At 49.7% G+C, this 18,174-nt stretch overlaps 7 protein-coding genes across 7 annotated transcripts; 3 read left to right on the top strand and 4 right to left on the bottom strand.

The window, feature by feature from the left end:
• Nucleotides 1-359: 359 nt before the first annotated feature.
• VTN77DRAFT_2643 (uncharacterized protein) lies at nt 360-1,871 on the bottom strand (the record flags this gene model as incomplete). The annotated part of the gene is made up of 1 exon (XM_069418505.1): nt 360-1,871. One exon carries the CDS (start codon nt 1,869-1,871, stop codon nt 360-362), a length of 1,512 nt encoding a protein of 503 aa, XP_069282124.1.
• A 641-nt stretch (nt 1,872-2,512) lies between these two features.
• VTN77DRAFT_2642 (uncharacterized protein) lies at nt 2,513-4,104 on the bottom strand (the record flags this gene model as incomplete). Its single annotated transcript, XM_069418504.1, has 5 exons — nt 2,513-2,607; nt 2,699-3,109; nt 3,169-3,525; nt 3,584-3,886; nt 3,954-4,104. 5 exons carry the CDS (start codon nt 4,102-4,104, stop codon nt 2,513-2,515), a joined length of 1,317 nt encoding a protein of 438 aa, XP_069282123.1.
• A 2,837-nt stretch (nt 4,105-6,941) lies between these two features.
• Nucleotides 6,942-8,728, top strand: VTN77DRAFT_2641 (uncharacterized protein; the record flags this gene model as incomplete). The annotated part of the gene is made up of 12 exons (XM_069418503.1): nt 6,942-6,988; nt 7,052-7,139; nt 7,202-7,215; nt 7,297-7,381; nt 7,448-7,467; nt 7,521-7,593; nt 7,663-7,792; nt 7,847-7,911; nt 7,991-8,119; nt 8,179-8,294; nt 8,360-8,523; nt 8,646-8,728. 12 exons carry the CDS (start codon nt 6,942-6,944, stop codon nt 8,726-8,728), a joined length of 1,014 nt encoding a protein of 337 aa, XP_069282122.1.
• Nucleotides 8,729-9,583: 855 nt separating this feature from the next.
• On the bottom strand, nt 9,584-12,073 carry VTN77DRAFT_2640 (uncharacterized protein; the record flags this gene model as incomplete). Its single annotated transcript, XM_069418502.1, has 1 exon — nt 9,584-12,073. One exon carries the CDS (start codon nt 12,071-12,073, stop codon nt 9,584-9,586), a length of 2,490 nt encoding a protein of 829 aa, XP_069282121.1.
• Nucleotides 12,074-12,511: 438 nt separating this feature from the next.
• On the top strand, nt 12,512-13,193 carry VTN77DRAFT_2639 (uncharacterized protein; the record flags this gene model as incomplete). Its single annotated transcript, XM_069418500.1, has 4 exons — nt 12,512-12,520; nt 12,593-12,606; nt 12,680-12,705; nt 12,817-13,193. The coding sequence occupies 4 exons, from the start codon at nt 12,512-12,514 to the stop codon at nt 13,191-13,193; spliced, it is 426 nt and encodes a 141-aa protein (XP_069282120.1).
• Nucleotides 13,194-13,905: 712 nt separating this feature from the next.
• VTN77DRAFT_2638 (uncharacterized protein) lies at nt 13,906-14,196 on the bottom strand (the record flags this gene model as incomplete). Its single annotated transcript, XM_069418499.1, has 2 exons — nt 13,906-13,939; nt 14,003-14,196. 2 exons carry the CDS (start codon nt 14,194-14,196, stop codon nt 13,906-13,908), a joined length of 228 nt encoding a protein of 75 aa, XP_069282119.1.
• A 2,036-nt stretch (nt 14,197-16,232) lies between these two features.
• Nucleotides 16,233-18,002, top strand: VTN77DRAFT_2637 (uncharacterized protein; the record flags this gene model as incomplete). The annotated part of the gene is made up of 2 exons (XM_069418498.1): nt 16,233-16,382; nt 16,458-18,002. The coding sequence occupies 2 exons, from the start codon at nt 16,233-16,235 to the stop codon at nt 18,000-18,002; spliced, it is 1,695 nt and encodes a 564-aa protein (XP_069282118.1).
• Nucleotides 18,003-18,174: the final 172 nt, after the last annotated feature.

Here is an 18,174-nt window from a genome sequence, read left to right as displayed (position 1 = left end):
TATGTAATGTACATACAGTATAAGAAGAGAAGAGAGGACTAGGAGCAGGTACGCTATGTTGAAGGAAGAATATGTTAGATGGTTGAATATTTCAGATAGATGGTAAGAGAATAAAGGAAAAAGATGAGATGAGGTGGAGAAGAAGAGTGAAGGGTGAAGGGTGAAGGGAGGAGTGAGTGATGAGCGATGAGTGAGGACAGATTCTGAAAAACAACCATAGCAATGCTATAACGTTAATATGCTTGCTGCATGATATGGTCTTAGTGGGATTACTAGCGGAATGAGTGGAGTAGCAGAGGACGTAGACAACATATGACGGTCAAAGGAAATTCGTTAGATGGCGTTGGACAAGACCTCGTTCAACCCCTCCAGAACCACCCCCCATTAGGTTTACCATCTTCATTGCCAGGTTTGCCATCTTGATTGCCGTCTGATGCACTGCTGTTGCTATCGGACGCGCGCGTGGGTTGCGCAGGAGGATTGACAACTTCCACAGACTCATTGCTTTCCTCACGGCCATCGGAGAAACGCTTGGTCTTGACGATCTTCGTTTGCACCGAACCGTCCGGCAACGTCCTTCGTTCTCTCGTTGTCAACGTCGACACGACAGAAGGCTCAGAGTTGACATCTCCAGAAGAGCGCAGTTCTGCGGACAAATCACTCTCCGCATTGCGAGTGTCACTCTTGTTTCCGCTGTCGGCGTGTTCTAGCCAATTCTCGCGCTCCCTGTAGTACTTTTCCCACTGCCGTCTTCTCTCCTCCCATTGTTCGAGGTGACGCTTCCTCTCGTCGTACAACAGCCGCATGAGAGGACTGTCTGCAAAGGCTCGGGAGTATTCGCGTTCATGGGTATCGAAAATGTCTTGAAGGAATCGATCATACAGATCTAGTTCTGTCTCTGCTTCTGCTTTCTCCGACTCCACGTTTCTCTTGTCCTCGACTTTGGCGGGAGACGACTCGGATGTCGAGGATTTGCCATTGTCGCGCTGTTCAACCCTCTCCAAAACGATGTGGCAGGGAGAATTGTCGTTCGGCCCCGCAATCAACTTCCAGTTGTTACCCAGACTACCTCTCTGGACGAGCCCCCGCAGCCATTCATTGCCCGTCTCCTTTCTGCTGTCAGAGTCTGGACTGCGGTCTAGCATGGGCTGGCCATTCTCGATTCGCACGAGATCCTCGAAAGCATCCCGCCACCGAGGTTCCGATTGATCCGGTTCGGCGGTCGACTTCAGAGCCGAGAAGAGCCTTGAAAAGATGCCTCTGTGATGACGGTCTCTCTCGCGCGAGCGCTCAAGGTGTAAAGGGGAGTAAGGACTGAACAAGAGATAAGGAATCGGCCACGCCTGAGAGTCCGTTCCACTGAAGAAGGGGTCCGAGAAGAAGGGATCCGAAAAGAAAGGATGAAAAGGGCGGAAGCGGCCGAAGCCGAAGGGGAAATGGTCATCAAAGAAGGAGTCGAAACCGAAGAAATCAAACGGTCGTCGAGAATGGAAGCGCCACCGCTCAAAGTCATCCCAGTCCGACCACCTCCGTCCATCCCGCCTTTGGTCGTGACCTGTGCTGTTACTAGTGGAGTCGGATCCGCTGTCTCTATCGGCATTCGTGTTCAAGTCGGCGTCATCTCCTCTTCTTTGTCGAGAAAGGTTGCGCTCGTCAGGAAAGCTAGGCCATTTATCTGGAAAAGGTGGAGTCACGATAGAAGGCAGACCCATCACTGACTGAAGCATAGATGAAATCTGCTCATCGGCGTAGCGACGAAAGGCGATGAATGGGTTCTCTTCATCCAGCCATGACCGCGGCGGCGTTTCAGGAGGGGCGGGGGAGCTGTTGGGCTTCTGGTCGCTGGAACGGTCGTTGCCAGAGTTCCCCATTGTAGCTGATTAAGCCGGATACAACGAACAACGACGAAGGTATCTCAGATTAGATGTCTCTAAGCGTCGTTGGAGTCGACATCTGAAGCTCTTGACGATCTCAGGAATGACATCGAAACTCCTCCAAGGCGGCAACTAGCGGCAAGTCATGCTGTTCAGCTATCTCCACGTGACCACATCAACATCAAACAGTGCAAACTTTCCTTTTCAGTCGCTTGACGATTCTCGTCTCTTCTACGATTGCACACTCTCCAAGCATGTCTTGATAGCCATTTTCACTGGCATTCTTCTTTTTCACTTGCTTGTGTTATAGACATGGCTACAGCTTAGTATCTCATTGGTCCCCGCATGATACATTTGACCCTCATCCACTTTATGTTAATCGTTTGGTAGTGCGAGGTCTGCTCACCCAGCTAATCTGATCACGAAACATCGCATTCCAGTTGCTCTCGACTCGAAAGATTATACAATACATGATTTGGCACTATCAAATACGTACAACCATATACGTTTATGCAGTCCTCATCACATTCGTTTCAGTCTCAATTCATCCTCTCACTTGGTCCTGATTAACAATGGCCAGCATTGAACATAGTATTTTTAACATAGTATTTTTAACCACAGTACGACACTCACAACCCTCACAGATGAGGCCGATCTTCGAAGCCTGCCCATGCTTCATCAAAACCTGTCGAACGGACCCACAACGGACCGGGGCGGGATACTGAGTCGATAACTGCTCGTATGTCAGCACCTTTCTTCGCGCATACATACCTATTGAGGGAAGGTCTCTGGCTATGCAATATCGGGAAGAGCTTCAAACTTACTCATGTTCCCGATTTTCAGCCACATGTCTCCGTGGATCACGAATCCCTTTTCCTTCCCCTGGCCCTCGAATGGCTTACAGACTCTTTCTCCGTTCGCAACGGCGCGTACCATCTTCGCCACATGTCCGTCATCCCGCGGGTGCAGAACGCTGTTGTGGAAGATCGCGCCCCAGTCCTTGGTGGCTGGGTAGTTTGTGACCTCCTCCAGCAGGAGCTTGGGTACGCCACGGGAGACGTACATGGCGAGGTCCATGCGACCCTTCCATTCGAGGAGACGGACCTTTGTGCGCGAACTGATCCAGGGACGCGAGAGGAAGGCCGGGTAGAAAATAGAGGTATTGACGCAGTGCATGAGGAAGAAGTCAAACTTGATTTCCTTGGGGGGATGCTGGGCCGTCACGGTGGAGTAAACTGTCGTTGATAAGCAGTCAACTTCATATTTCTCTAGGTGCATTGCCGACGCGACTAACCAACGGCATTAATCATCTCCGCTAACTTTTCCTCCAGCTGATCCTCAGAAACAGTATATTGACTGGCGTATTTGACCATCTCATTAGGGCCTCTCTTCATAATACCGTCTCGGATCTTATTGCCATCAGACCAGTGCACGGACTGTGCAAGCGTGCTGTCCTGGCGGACTTCGTCAAGGAGCTGCACAAGCGTCTTGGTTCCCCGTGAACCGACTCCTGCGGAAGCCTTTTCCGCGGGCAGCAGATAATCTCCGATCCAACGGTCGTGAGTAGCAGCCTGGGCAAGAGCCTCTGCGACAATCGCCGGCTGATTGAACTCGATGCCAAACCCGAGGTGTATCAGCGGATGGAGAAAGCCTGGTTCGGTAGGGGTCTGTTAACGCTGAGAACAGGAAATAAAATACCGGCAACGCACCTGCAAACATTCTCACCAATAGATCCTCTGCATGGTCATCTCCGGCAAACAGATGCTCATTCAGGACAGCTTCTACCCCTTTTGCATCGAGTTCTCGTTGGAAAAAGACCAGAAAATTCGAGTAATGTTCCTCCTTTCCTAGGTAATCTTGGAACTGGTGTTTCTCAATTATTGTGTTGACAACACCCTCGTCCACGGGGTAGACTGGTCTCTGATAACTGCTTCCACGCTCGTAGGCAGCCCTAATGGCCTCTGGAGGTGCTCCAAGAGCAAATAGGGACAGTACATGATGAACTATGTGATCTAGTAACTGTTAGATATGCCATAGGCAGCCAGAGATATCCTAGATCAACAGAGCCCGACGACTTACTATGGAATCGTTCTTCATTGAAATAGATATGATGCTTTCGCAAGTCATCTTGCAAAACCTCACTAGCAACCTCGGCAGAATCAGCTCTCACACCCGTACTGAAAACTCCCGTGTCAGCGATGGACAGCTTAATCGTCGTCGCCGTGGCCATGTTTATTGGGTTTATTCCTTCCGGTGATTTGAATTGAGACCGCTCCTGCGTGTGGTAGTATTTCTGAATACCAGGGGGTGACAGTCCTGCAGCTCTTGTCACATTCCAATCTTCTAATATCGGCTGTGTTACACTGGTCGCTGAGAAGAAAGAATGCGACGAGAGCTGAGGATGGATTGGCTTGCTATTTATAATTGAGCGATGCTGCAGGTGACCTGTCGAGTTCCTCAAGCATGCAGCGACTGAGCTGTTGCCAATAACTGGTCTGGGATCCAGTCTAGACTTGCTGGACTTGACAATGCAACGAAAGTCCAAGCATGAGCGAGTCGCAATGTAGGACAGGCGCTGCATCAAAGCGTTCTTCGTTCTGTGCAACCCATGACTGTATGCGTATTAAACTTGATTTGCATCGAACACAGCTGGATGGATGGGCCTGGAATACGCGGGGAAGCCAGGCATTATCATTATTAATTAATAATAAGGCCGATCTGATCAGGTTAGTTACCACAATACGTACAATCTAAGTAATGGACAACCAATTGGTTACCCAAGCATGTTTCGATTTAATATAGTTTTAGTTAGCAAAGAACAAAGTTAATGGAGCTTTACTCCGCATTTCCCGGTTGGCGGGGGCTACGTCATGCCTCGCAGCCTGCAGGGCGTAGTGTCTACAAGAATAGTAATTAAATACGAGCAGCATCGGTCAGCAGACACGATCTAGGCACGAAATTTATAATTCCTGCAAGAACTATCTGTGTGAATATCAGGCATGTCACGAGATGAATCACCACGGCCATGACGGTCCAGGTGAATGACGTATGATCGATCATCTCACCGTCTTCGATCTCAACAGAGTCTGGTCTCAAGCGCGCCAAGAATGTGTTGGACATGTGTGTATGAGTTAAAGTGCTGACGGACAGTTCTATTGATAATTTGAAGAGACCCAAGTATTCACCAGAGGCCATAGGATCCAACCAGCAACGTTTGGCGCCAATTGGACTAAAGAACTTTGTATACACTTGCCCGACGAATACCTTGACTAATTACCCTAGCTCACAATGCAACGCTGCAGATTCTCTGCAGAACTCTCTACATGTATTTGTTCTAAAGGTAGATCTCATTCTAAAGTCTATCCCAACTTCAAGGAAGTGTTCACACTAATCCCCAGAGGGTACAGCTGGGCCATAAAACACCCAAACCAATCAAGTAACCTGGCCTGACAGCAGCTGGGATTAGTAGCATTAGATTATTGTGTAGAGCAGGCAGAAGCATCATCTGAGTAAGCAACATTTGTCTTAAAAATTACCCTAGGAGCAATCTAACCACCCCGTCCACCTTCCGCTACATCAAAGAATGGGGTTCGACAGAGCCGACCGTTGGTGTTGATTTCGATCTTATGAAAATCTTGACATCGCTTCTTGACCAGCAGAGTAGTGTTTGACGCTGATGAGAGTTTTCAGGCGAGATTCTGGTTGCTGTTCGAGAGCAGACACTTGATCAGCTTCGATTGTCAGTGCGTCTGTTAACAAGAATACAGTTCCGCAAGCCTCGCCGTCTTTCCTGTGCAGATTTCTTTCGCTGATTCTCTCCTGCTGTTAGTCGCTCTGAATGGTACTGGTGTCTGGAGGACGGATCTCATTTTCCCGGACGAGGAGGTGAGGAATTGTGCTGCATCTTTTTCGGTCTTCCAAGTCTGATATAGTGACGATTACCGTGAGAATGTCTGCGATGCAACAAAGTTCTGGAGGAAGTTTCGAAAACGGTATCAGGATATTTCCCATCATAGTTCTTTTCGCGATAGAAAATTGGGTATCGACATGTACATGTACATGCCATATAATATATTTTGCAGTGGGTCCATCGATACCGTCTTTTTCAACTCTGCCAGCAAAAGGAGCATTTGAGGAGGAAGTAAAAGCCAAATGTCCAAATATATATAATGCAACCTGCAGCCATAGTCACTGGTAACGGCATGGGATTCACGAGTTGCACTCGCCATTACCAGTAAAACGCCTTCCTCAGTTAATCTCAGGCCTTTTCTAGACAGTTTCGGCTAATTGAGTTCTGATGTCAGTCGCAGACGGTGTCGAGTCGTATGGACAATGAATTGTCCTATATTCGCCATGTCAAGCCAACTTGGTATTGGGCAGCGCTCATCGATCTGAAAGTGACTCATCCTGTGCCCCGGGTCATAGGTTGGTTCGTCAGGATATATTATTGAGCAGGGATTCCTTCGATAAGAGAGTGATACGAGAGCAAAATGACAAAAAAGAACAGAAAAAAAAATAGAATAGAAATAGCAAGCAAGGATTGTGAGCTTTTTGAGGGTGTTAAATTGGACTGCAATCGCCTGCAGTTATCAAAGGATGATAGTTTAGGATGATAGTTTAACAGAGTCCTTGATAGCCTTGTACGACTGGGAGAAGCAGCAATCGAATGGCCATTCCCTGCCCTTCTTCTGAATCACGTCAGTTCTAGTGGAGACAGAGCCAGTGTTCATAATTAATAATCTATCAATATTATGATCAACGCAACCTTCCCCACCGGAGGATACCAACACCAAAGGGGAAACTCTCCGAACCGCTTTCTCTATCGGGAAGGATGAGGGCAATCGGAACAACTCCGATGCAAGCAATCCGCGCCATTTATGAAATCATCCTGGAACATGCGGGGCAGCTGAAGAGGGGCAGAGACAGTGACGCGCCTCGATCGGGGTATATCTCGCTCTGGTCGCCCAGGCAGGAACATGTTCTCCTGTTTTTCCTTGTGATCATCTAAGTCCATAACCAGTTCTCAACCCGACTGCACACTACCTGCCAGAGCACAAAGCCACCAACATGTCGCTCGGAAAGAAGGTCACGCTCAACACCGGCAAGGAGATCCCGTGAGTCCACATTATATACCAATGATTGTCCATGACGTCTCGTGCTGATACGTGGGATTCCAGTTTGCGCGGGTACGGAACCTGGCAGTCTGCCCCTGGAGAGGTCGCAGACGGAATCTTCCAGGCCCTCAAGGCGGGCTACCGTCACCTGGTAAGTGTTATTCGAGGAGTGACATCGACAATAACATACTAACCATTTAACCATCTTTGTAGGACCTTGCCAAGATGTAAGCATACAGACCTATCGCATCACGTCTGGGGGATAATCGGGGTGAAGGTTGGCTAGCTAACCTTGTTGTCGAACTTAGTTACCAGAACCAACGAGAGGTCGCTCAGGGCCTCCAGAGAGCCTTGAAGGAAATCCCGGGCTTGAAGAGAGAAGACATCTTCATCGTACGTCGCCAATGACGGCTCCTTTCTACGTTTTGCATGGCTAACTAGGAGTTTCTTTTATTACAGACCTCAAAGCTCTGGAACAGGTATTCCGCGACCCAGGCCGTTGAGTTTCTTCGCGTCGATTAACCATTCACAGCCACCACCGTCCGGATGTGGTTGAGGCAGCTCTGGATGACACCCTGAACGAGCTTGGTCTGGACTACCTTGATGTATGGGCCCATATCCCTCCTCCTTTTTTCTACAGGGCATAAAACAAGTGTCTGACTCCTGTTTTCTAGCTCTACCTGATCCACTGGCCGGTCGCATTCAAGACCGGTGACGACTTGTTCCCTCTTGTGGAGGGAAAGAACCTTCCAGATGGAGATGTTGACATTGATGACAGCATTTCCATCGTTGACACGTGGAAAGGTTCGTTTCTCTAATTGGCAAATTTTTGACGGCCAACTGACTGATCGTCTGCAGCTATGATTAGCCTCCCCAAGGCCAAGGTGCGATCGGTGGGAGTGTCGAACTTCAACATCGAGCAGGTGAGTCGAACCAGGACCTCTCATGTTGCCACTTGTATCTATTCGTACTCGAGCTGACTGTCGAACGCGATATTTGCAGCTCGAGACGATCATCAAGGCGACTGGCGTTGTCCCTGCCGTCAACCAGATCGAGCGTCACCCGCTCCTTCAAAGCAATGACCTGATTGCTTACGCGAAGGAAAAGGGCATCCACATCACGGCCTACTCGGTACGTTCTACTGGCAATTGACGGGCTGAGTAGTTTCTTCTAATATTGCGCGTCTCTAGGCCTTTGGAAACAACCAGTTCGGCGTTCCTCTGCTCGTCACTCGCCCAGAAATCAAGGAAGTCGCTGAGAAAGTTTCCAAGCGCACCGGTACCACGGTTACGCCCGCTCAGGTCATGTAAGTAGTCGAAGTAGCCCTCGCTCTGGTCGTTATGAACGCTGTCTCACACCTGCCCTCCACAGCCTTGCCTGGTCCCAGGTTGGCGGCCACAGTGTCATCCCCAAGTCGGTGACTCCCTCTCGCATCGTCGAGAACTTCACCGAGATCGAATTGGAGCCGGATGAGATTGAGGCCATCAATGCTCTTGGAAAGGAGCGCCGGCGCTACAACACCCCTTACATTGCAAGTGAGTTTCCCTTTTACTCTTTGCTTCTTTTTTTTTAAAAAAAAAAACTCTTCTGTGGAGTTTATCTTATGTCTGTCCTCCTCAACTGACAAAATCTAACTAACTCTATTCTCTACCTCCAGACAAGCCTCGCTGGGACATCAACATCTTCGGCGAGCCGGAAGAGCAGCCCGCCACGCACAAGGTTATCCTGTCGTCGGCGTAGACCCCCTGTTCTAGACAAGCGTCTTAGTGATATGATAACCCCCCTTCTTCTCACTACGGGTCGACTGCTGGACGTGACGTGACGTCTATTTATCTCAGTCGTGCAGCGGAGAACGCCCCTTTGTTCTAAGGATTGATCAACACATCTTCCTAGCAGAAGAAGAAGAAGTGGGGGGAGGAGGCAAATGTCACTAACAGAGATGAAGACTGTGTCTGTTATGAGGAAAGACTAGATAGATAGACAGACAGACAGACAGTGATGTAGGGTGGAATAAATAATAGTTGTAATGTGTATATGTGTGTCTATGAAAAGATCCATCGCTAAAAAAAGACATATGGTTGTCGTCCTCCGTGGATATACACAGACGTCTCACGTCTCACACGGAGACATTTGATTTTGACCACCAATTAAATAATTATTTTGAAACGGCTCGCTTCTTTCTTTGAAAGAGGCTGCAGAGTACTTCCAAATGAGCAAGGCACTAGCCAATTTCAATTTTCTCTATTATTGCATAGCTTGGTAAAGTTAGTTATATAGCGTTTTTTTTTTTTGAAATATTAAATAACCTTGTATACTACAGCGCATTCATTATTATTAACCCAAACGCCCTCAGCTGTATAACCCCGTCCAGACGCCTTGCCTACATTGCATTGCAAAACCACCACCGTCACCATCACCATCGCCACCATTATCATCAGATCAGATCAGATGTCCCGTCCCCATAGCTGACTGCTGTGAATGGCAAAATATGAATCAATGCAATGCAGTAACTCGTCTGCCTTTTATATGCAATTTTTTTTCCAGCTCTATAACGCTTCAAGGCCATGCATATTCCTAGATGATGCATCACATGCATCATCTTCCTAATCTCATCTCCTCCATCTCCTTCTTCCGCCGCAACCGTTCCCGTTCCAACTTCCGGAACAGAGGGTGGTGGCCGACTTTATCTTTCAGCTGCTTGTTGCGGCTCTTGTTGTACTCGATATACGCCATGTCTTCGCCGCCGGCGAGACCGCTGAGGGTTGCTGCGCTGCGCTTGACGGCGCCCTTCTTCGCTTTACGAGGCCCGCCAGACCGTTCGCTGAAGAGGTCGTCTGTCACGTGCTCTACTTCGGCGGAGGTCTCGTTCTGCAACATGACCTCTTGCAAAAGCTCCCGACGCTCGGCAGGGGTCGAGTACGCCAGGCCCTCCATGTTTTCAATACCCTGGAGATGCGTAATGACCTTGAAAGCGTAGCCCTGGTCAACCAGGAAGGCCTGTCTCTTGGAGGAATAGTACATCTCATCCGTATCTTTCGATACGAGCGAGTAGAAAAAGGCATTGAAACCCTCGTCGTTTCGGCGCTTCGCCCGCAGGATACGCCCCAGACGCTGCGCCTCCTGACGACGCGAACCGTAATGCGAGGAGATCTGAATGAGGCACGTGGCTTCCGGCAAGTCGAGAGACGTGTCTCCAATTTTGGACAGGAAGATCGTGTTGACCTGCTCGTTATGCTGGAAATTCTCCAGAATGCGCATGCGCTCATTCTGAGGTGTGCCACCGTAAATGTATGCCTTACCCAGCTTGAGCGCATACCGCTCCAGCGCGTACACATTGTCGGAAAAGACTATGATCTTGTCGCCTCTCTTCTCGTGGTAGTCGATCAGGAATTGGCAGGCCTGGAACTTTCTTGGGTTCATGATATACAGCAGAGCCGCCTTCCTTGACTTCTCCCTCATGTATTCCGCGTAAAATTCGGTGGTCATTGGGCACCAAACCTCCGCGCATTGGACCTTGGCAATGTGGCCCTGGTCAGCCAGCTCCATCCAGTTGGCCTCATAGAGCTTGGGACCAATCAAGAAGTTAAGATCCTTGATCTTATCGTCCTCACGCAGAAGCGTGGCCGTCAGACCAAGCTTGGCCTGCGTCGCGATGGCCGATGTGACCTTTCGGAACATTGAAGCGGGGACGACATGGACCTCATCCAGGATCATTAGACCCCACTCCCGAGACTGCAGCCACTCCATCATCTTCTCCGCGTCGTAAGATCGTGCTCTTGTCTGTGAGACCATCGAGTACGTAGAGACAATGATGCCTGTGGACCTCTTGAATTTCTCCTTGTTGTCCGAGGTAAAGATCGCAATGTCACCTGGATCAATATTCGACCAACGTAAGAACTCGTTTCGCCACTGCACGACGGACATGGAGCTGGTGCAGAGGACGATTGTGCCTTTCTTAATGGTACAAGCGGCCGTGATCCCGACCAGCGTTTTTCCTGCACCACACGGCAAGACGATAATTCCACTCTTGGCGCGACCGTTACCAAACATCTTACTCAGACTCTTCTCCTGGTAACTTCGAATCTGTGCGTTTGGCTTTAAATCGATATCCAAGGTGGGATTGATCTCGTCATTTCGGAAATCATACTCCTCAAGAGCTGGGCATCCCATCGCTTGGCACCGCGCCTTCACAGATTCAACAGCGGTATGCGGAATTTCGAAGCTATGGACCTGAGCCTGGTCGTCGTCATCATCCTCATCCCGAAGAGTGGCAAGGATGTCATCCTCCTTGGCAGTACCATTCGGGCCATTCGCCCCGTTTTGCTCAGCAGACTGATCCGACGTCTGTTTCATGCCGGCGGCATCCTTGGTACCAGGAATAACAAGGCCAGCCATCTTTGGAGCCGCTTGCTGGATGATCCCCTCCGATCCCTGCACTCTCTGGGCGCCAATCACTTCGTCTTGCAGGAGCATCTGTAGCATCGCCGGGTCTGTACTCTCCACGAAGTAACGGTTGTGCTTCAGGACGACCTTGATCTTTCCATACGACTTGGTGAAATCTATGATGAACGATCGGATCGTGTCTGGAAGCGGTGTTTTGGACAACCGATCGAGGAAATGGATGATATCGCTCGGCTCGAGCCCGACAGACACCGCGGCATACAAACTATTTCCCGTCAACCGATATTCGTGTAGATGGACGGGGCGTGATAGCGGTTCGGCGATAGTAGTCAGAAAATCCTGAGCTTGCGGGGCCAGCGGCGAGAAACTCTCCAGGGTGATAGTGCCCTTGATAGGATCGATCCAGAGTGGACGGTTGGCATGATCGGGTTTGAGAGGAAGAAATGAGAAGTCCTTGTAACCGAAGTGAGGATCTTCTTTCTGGACCACACTCTTCTTGTTTTTGCTGAAGGATTCGAGCGAGAATTTCTCCATGACACCTTTCAGATTGTCTTCCTTGCCGTCCTCGTAATCAGAGTACTCATCGCTGCTGTCCACGCTTTGCGGGGTACCCGGGACTGGGGTGGGCCGTTTTGATGCTCTGCTCGACTGGCCGCTGTCGTTTGCCTTGCGTTTTGGAGCCATTGTGCTCTTGGGATGTTGCTATCTTTCCAGGTGGAGTGGCAAACGAGTGTCGAAGAGATGTGTGAGATATGAGGTGCTCGGAGACGGACAGAGGCAGCTCCGAAAGGCTGCCGACGCCTCAAATAGTGGCGTCAGATCCCAGCATGCCCAAGAGACACCGTAACCACCAGCCTGGGTGGATGAGAGGTGTATGATGGGGTGGGTGAAGGAAGAAAGTAGGTAGAGCTAGAGGGAGGAATGAAGAGTGGATGAAGTAGGCTTGGAGCCTCATCCTGATGCGGACTGGCCAGCCTGCGTAAGCGCTGGCTTGTTCCGGGCAAACCATCCTTGCCACTCCGCTCTATCACCGAAACCTTTTCTCACGCATCATCAGCCTACGCAACGCAACTCTCCACTCCGCGCAGATATTGACTGCTGACACATTGCCCTGTTGCAACAATGAATACGGTATGTACTCCCGGGCATTTATATATTTATATGGCGCTCAGAAATGGCTGACCGGTGTTTCCGTATCTACAGATACGATCTACCTGGTAAGCTCAAAACTTATCAAGCCTGTTTGGGAATATGGAACTCGATGACTGATGATTCCCCAACCTGCCATAGGATTGGATGGGGCGCACTCTGTGTAGGTGAGCATATTGCTAGATGACAGCGCCGAAACGAAACACGGTTTCAATTGCACGAGGCCGCTCCCAACCAACAAATCGGAATCCCGCTGACGATGGATTCTATTTTTGTAGCCGGTGGTGGTGCCTACTACTTCGCGAAGAAGTCCGTCAATGCGGATCGCGCTGCCAGATATGAAGCCGACATGAGGCGCAAGGCCCAGCTGGCCGCCGCCGAGGCAGAACATCGACGAGCCCAAGCTGCGTCCTCTTCGACACCGTCCACACCAAGCCAAACCCAGAAGCCATCTGATTTACCATCTCTGCAGCGCGCCAACGCCGCAAGCGGCAGCGTTACGAGGGATGATGTAGCCTCTCCAAGTACGGAGGCTGGCCAGGACCCGGCACCCACACGTCACGAGCCCGAGACGGAGAAGGAGAAGTTGCTGGAGAAGTCCAAGTATGAAGCTGCAGAAACGTTCCGACCGCCACGGGGAAACCGATTCAGTTAAGGAAGATACGATTTTGGGGAGCGAACTTCAAAACCATGGAGCCTGTATAGAGGAGGCATTGTTTACGTGTTTAATATAGCGGTGTCTATCCTTGCGACCAAGTAATAGATCAATATGAGTTTCCTCAAGGTTCTGCTGTCCATTCTAAAGCACATCTTGCGTAGTCAATTCTTTGGATTTCTAGTCTCTACCGTGTTGGAAACCGCAGCGAATACCTGACAGTCTGGAAATGATATCGATCAAGTCTCGATCCCGTTCAATCCAAAGCTTTCAACAAAACCGTCAGTGGAAAAGGAAAAAAAAAGCCGGGCCATTGTCAAAAACGCCAGGATTCACACAACCTCATGCCAAAATGCAGAATTCCGGAAGTGCCAGAAACAAGAATAACCAAACGAAGAGTAATAGGAAATGAAAGTCCCGATATAGGTTCATCCGGACAAAAGAAAAGAAAAAGGGCTATCTCTGAGATAAGGTATTCCCTTCCGTCTTTCCAAGGTCCAAACCAAGCCAAAAATAAATGCCCCAGACCCAAAGTTGCCCGCAAACGCCTTCCCGATGCTCCAGTGTTCCCTGTCAAGAATTCGGATGGAATATTAGGATTGATATACTGTGTTTCCTCGTCGCAGTTTCGAGGCATCTGGATATCATTTGCTGCGAAATGGCGAGAAGGGTGAGATAAGAGAAATGATGGACACTCTTGCGACAGCCGTGTTCAACGGGCGTGGAAGCAGAGCGGTGGATGCGACCTGGTACGGCGGAAAATGCGAGTCAGTAGCGCTCTAGATAGTGCCAACCGGAGCAGCACTCACTTGTTGTGGTTGGGGTAACCCAGGCTCTTCTCTCGTGAGCTCTCCAGCGCTGGAGGGATGAAGGGCAGCACGACGGCAGAGACAATGCAAGACATGACCACGAAGCGAGAGGTTCGGCTGTCAGGGCGTGGTCGGTGGGCTGAGAAATGCCGCACAGAATTGCGAACAAGCTGAGCAGCCATCGCGGTGGACATGGTATTTCTTGATGGGCGGTGATTGTTTTATGATGGGACTGACAATAAATTCGATCGAGTAGTCACTTCGTTTTGGTTTTTCCTAGCAGGCGATAAAAGAGAATGAAAGTCAAGGAGAGAATAAGCGCTGCCACTGATGAGGAGTTAGCTACAAGCCATTGACTGCAGATGTTTCTCCCCCAAACACGTCGGGACTCCCCCTGGATAAACTCATGAACCCCTAGCCACGCGGATGACGCAGTGACCACTTGGGGCGATGCTGCAGCAAAAGGAGGGGCCAGTGGGGAGGTTTTGCGGGGCTGTCAGGCTGACAGACAAGGTGGAAACACTGTGACTGACCTGGTAAAGGCGGTCGCCTTCCAAGGTTGGATTGGAAAAGACGGATGCTCTGGCTGTTTATCGATCGATCTTGCAACGCAGGAGAGGAATGAAGCAGAGGAGAGGAAGGAATGACTCTGGATTTAAATAATTAAATTAATTGGAAATACTCTGCTTTTAAATCATTTCTGCGGTGCCTGCAGGGTCCCCTTTTTCTACCTATCCACGACCTTGGTCACTCTCCTGGCTAGCAGTGTTTGTGTCCATCCACCAATGGGAGTCCTTGCATTAATAATGACTGCCTATTCCCCATTGGTGGCCACCGTTTCTCTCCACGTTGGCCCACAAGTCACGCCATCTGGAAGGCTGAAGAGGTCACTGGGGGCGGATAACAGTGCCTGCTGGTACCGAGTACAGCACATACTGAAACTCAATAACATCCTATCATCGTTTCTCGTCATTTTCCTGTGCATATTTCCTGATGGATTTAGTGGTTAGGATTACTACTACGCCACAAGCAGACGTTTGCCTGCTCGTTGGAACATTAAACTATGTGGAGGGCCTAAAGGCTGAATCCAGAAGCCTGCAAATCAACTTTGAAATTGATGACGACTTCTGGCAGGGCATTAACTGCATGGTCATAAGGTGGAGCTGGACTAACTCCTGTCGCGGAGTACCCACCCTTGAACTATGACTGCCTGAAAATCGATATTTTTCACTGTTTTCTGCGCATCTACCTTATGAGTCACTGAGTTTGCATAATTCGATAGGTGGCATACTGGTCACGATAACCTGGTTAGACCGATACTTTATCTTGGATGGATTTGTCTTCTACCAGAAGTCGACAAAACCCTGATACACGATCGATCGTAGCCTTTTACATACATCTAAACCTTGTAATGAAATTTAAATACAGCAATTCTATTGGTTGTTTGGAGGCATAGAGATGGCAAGGCTTTCTTCTCCATTCCTACTCCCTGCTTCACAGAGGAGACTTTTCGGTCAGAAAAATACAGAAAGAAACAGAAAAAAATAATGGGAAGTCTCCTGCAAGTCAGTAATGTTGTCCATGACGTGTCTGAGGGAAATGTCATACATTGTCGGACTTCAGACCGAGAAAATGTCCGAGAAAAGTCCGAACTTCAACTATGCGACTTTGACTTCGTATCCAGCATCAATATTGGCTATTCACTTTGACCTATAGGTAGCTAAGCCAAGCATGGTATTGATGATTCCATCAGAATGAATTAACTGCGCAGAGAGTGCATTATTCATTTCCTGTACTCGTCATGAGCACATACAAATGGGCTTATTACGACAGTGCAGTACTATTATGATTTATCGGTGTAGCAGCTGGCGTTGAATCATATTTGAGTCATAATCGTTTATTCAGTCGCGAATTATTATTCTTTTTTGTCCAAAAAAAAGACAAAAAGGGAGAGCGTAAATGATCTCATTAACAAGCACGTTGGTGAGAGGCAACAAAATCAATAGTGTACGGAGTACTGTATAGGGCTAACTAGACTTGGATAGCGGTCGGGTTCCAAGTTGGTTGGCTTGGTCACGTGCATCGGTACCGCTGCTAAGACCGCGGTGAGCTTCGGAGAAACATTGAATTGCTCGATCGAGCTCACAGAATCGCTGCTTCAAGCTGCTTCAAAGTCTCCACATATTGCGCTCATGAAAATCTCCATCTAAACCCATCGGATAGACGTGACATGGCGGCTCATCAGCTTGCCATTGCCAAGGCATCTTTCTCTGCAGGACTCCTGCGTCCTGATCCCACTTCTGTTCCCCGCGACAGCATCGCCACGTTCCACTCTTTGCTAGACAAGGCGCTATCGCGCTGCTCTCGAGCCAACATCCAGGTCTGAACCGTTTATGTCCTTGGTGCCCCTCGGTCGAGATGTGATTACTAAATCTTTTCTGTGCCTGATGAATAGACCTGCAAGGCATGGCTTCTGGAGAATGTCGTCTCTTCATCAAACAGGTCGGGTGTCTTGGGCAAGTACCTGGTGGCCCTGTCGGAATCCTTCAAGGCGGCAGATGAAAAGCAGAGCGATAATGCAAAGCCCGCTATTTCTTCCGCTGAGCCTTCTGGAAAACGAAAAAGACTTCATATTCTCTATCTGCTAAATGATCTCTTTCATCACACCAAATACCATTCGGAGGGTACCAGCGCGTTTGTGACCGTTAGCAGCGCACTGCAACCACACATTGTGGAACTGCTGGGCTATGCAGCGTCATATGACCGCACCAAGAACCCCAAGCATCATCGGCGACTGGACCAGCTCTTGGACGTATGGGCAGAGCATGGATACTACAGTGCCGACTACATCAACAAGCTCCGCGAGGCGGTGAAGAACTCGGCCTCTGTGGATGCAATCAAGGCCTCTGTTGGTATTGAGGATGGTGCGGGAGAATTACAGCAGAAGGGCCTGCAAAAAGACGCGCCATTCGTCATGCCACCCACCCACGGGGATCCCTCCACTCCATATTACGACCTTCCGGCAGGCAACTTCGTCCCTCACATCATCCCCGATTCTTCTACTCCGATCCGACCAGATACCGTGAAGCCGCTACAGTTTCTAGCGGGACCCGCAGACGAGAAGCTTGTCACTGCCGTGAAAGAGTTTTTGAAAGATGTGGATCGAATATATGGCTCGAATGATTTCGAGCACGATGACAATGTCGCTGTCGATATTGACGAGCTCGGGCAAACTGTCATGCGAGACGTAAAGACAGGAGAAATTATTGGTGGCGATACATACTATGGGTGGTCTCGCGAGTTTTGTGAGCAGATGAAGAAAAGGCGGGGGAAAGGGTCCAAGCGCAGTCGAAGTCGCAGCCGCAGCCGCAGCCGTAGCCGCAGCCGTAGCCGCAGCCGTAGCCGCAGCAGCGACGACGGCTTTCAGAGGAGAAGACGCTACAGTGATACTCCGAGCAGTGGAGGTCGAAGGTCACGCAGCCGTTCGTACTCTCGCGAAGGTCGCCGCGGGCGACGCTATTCAAGCTCTCGTTCTCGCAGTCCTTCACGGCGAAGATCTCGTTCCCCATCCCGGCCGAGGTCTCGATCACGCTCTTACTCTCCACGTCCTGCGTCACCTCCACGATCGTTTCCACCACGTCATTACCCTTCCTCTCAGAGCGTGCCTCCTCCTCTACCTCAATATGCATTCAACAACAGCCAGCAATTCCAATCCCCATCAACGGGACCAGGTGGGATGTCTTCTATGCCTGCCCCACCTCCACCTCCACCACCGAACTACAACGGTCCGTGGCCTCCTCCACCTCCATCACTTCCTCAAGGCGCAAACTTTGGTGTTCCGCCGGGAATGAATATGCCAGGTTTTGCGCCGCCGTTTCCGTATCCACAGCCGCCTGCTCCAGGTCAGCAGATGCCGCATGGTTCGTATCCTCAACCATGGGGACCGCCAGGGGGACCGCCAGGAGGATATCCTCCGGGAGGTCATGGAAGATGGCAGTAACAGGCTTGATGTACGTATGGTATACTTGTAGTATTAAGTCACCATCGAGTGTTATGATAGGATAATAAAACAGTACTTGAATTCGATTGAGTTACCACAGGCATATGACCTAAGATTAACAGCAGATACGATAGATAGGTACCTATCTCTTATTTATACCTATAAGGTACTA

This window comes from Rasamsonia byssochlamydoides (assembly GCF_041956645.1).
Source record: "Rasamsonia byssochlamydoides strain NRRL 3658 unplaced genomic scaffold VTN77scaffold_2, whole genome shotgun sequence".
Classification (NCBI taxonomy): Eukaryota; Fungi; Ascomycota; class Eurotiomycetes; order Eurotiales; family Trichocomaceae; genus Rasamsonia; species Rasamsonia byssochlamydoides.
Note: the sequence above shows the minus strand (reverse complement) of the source record. Positions and strands in the feature narration are given on the sequence as shown.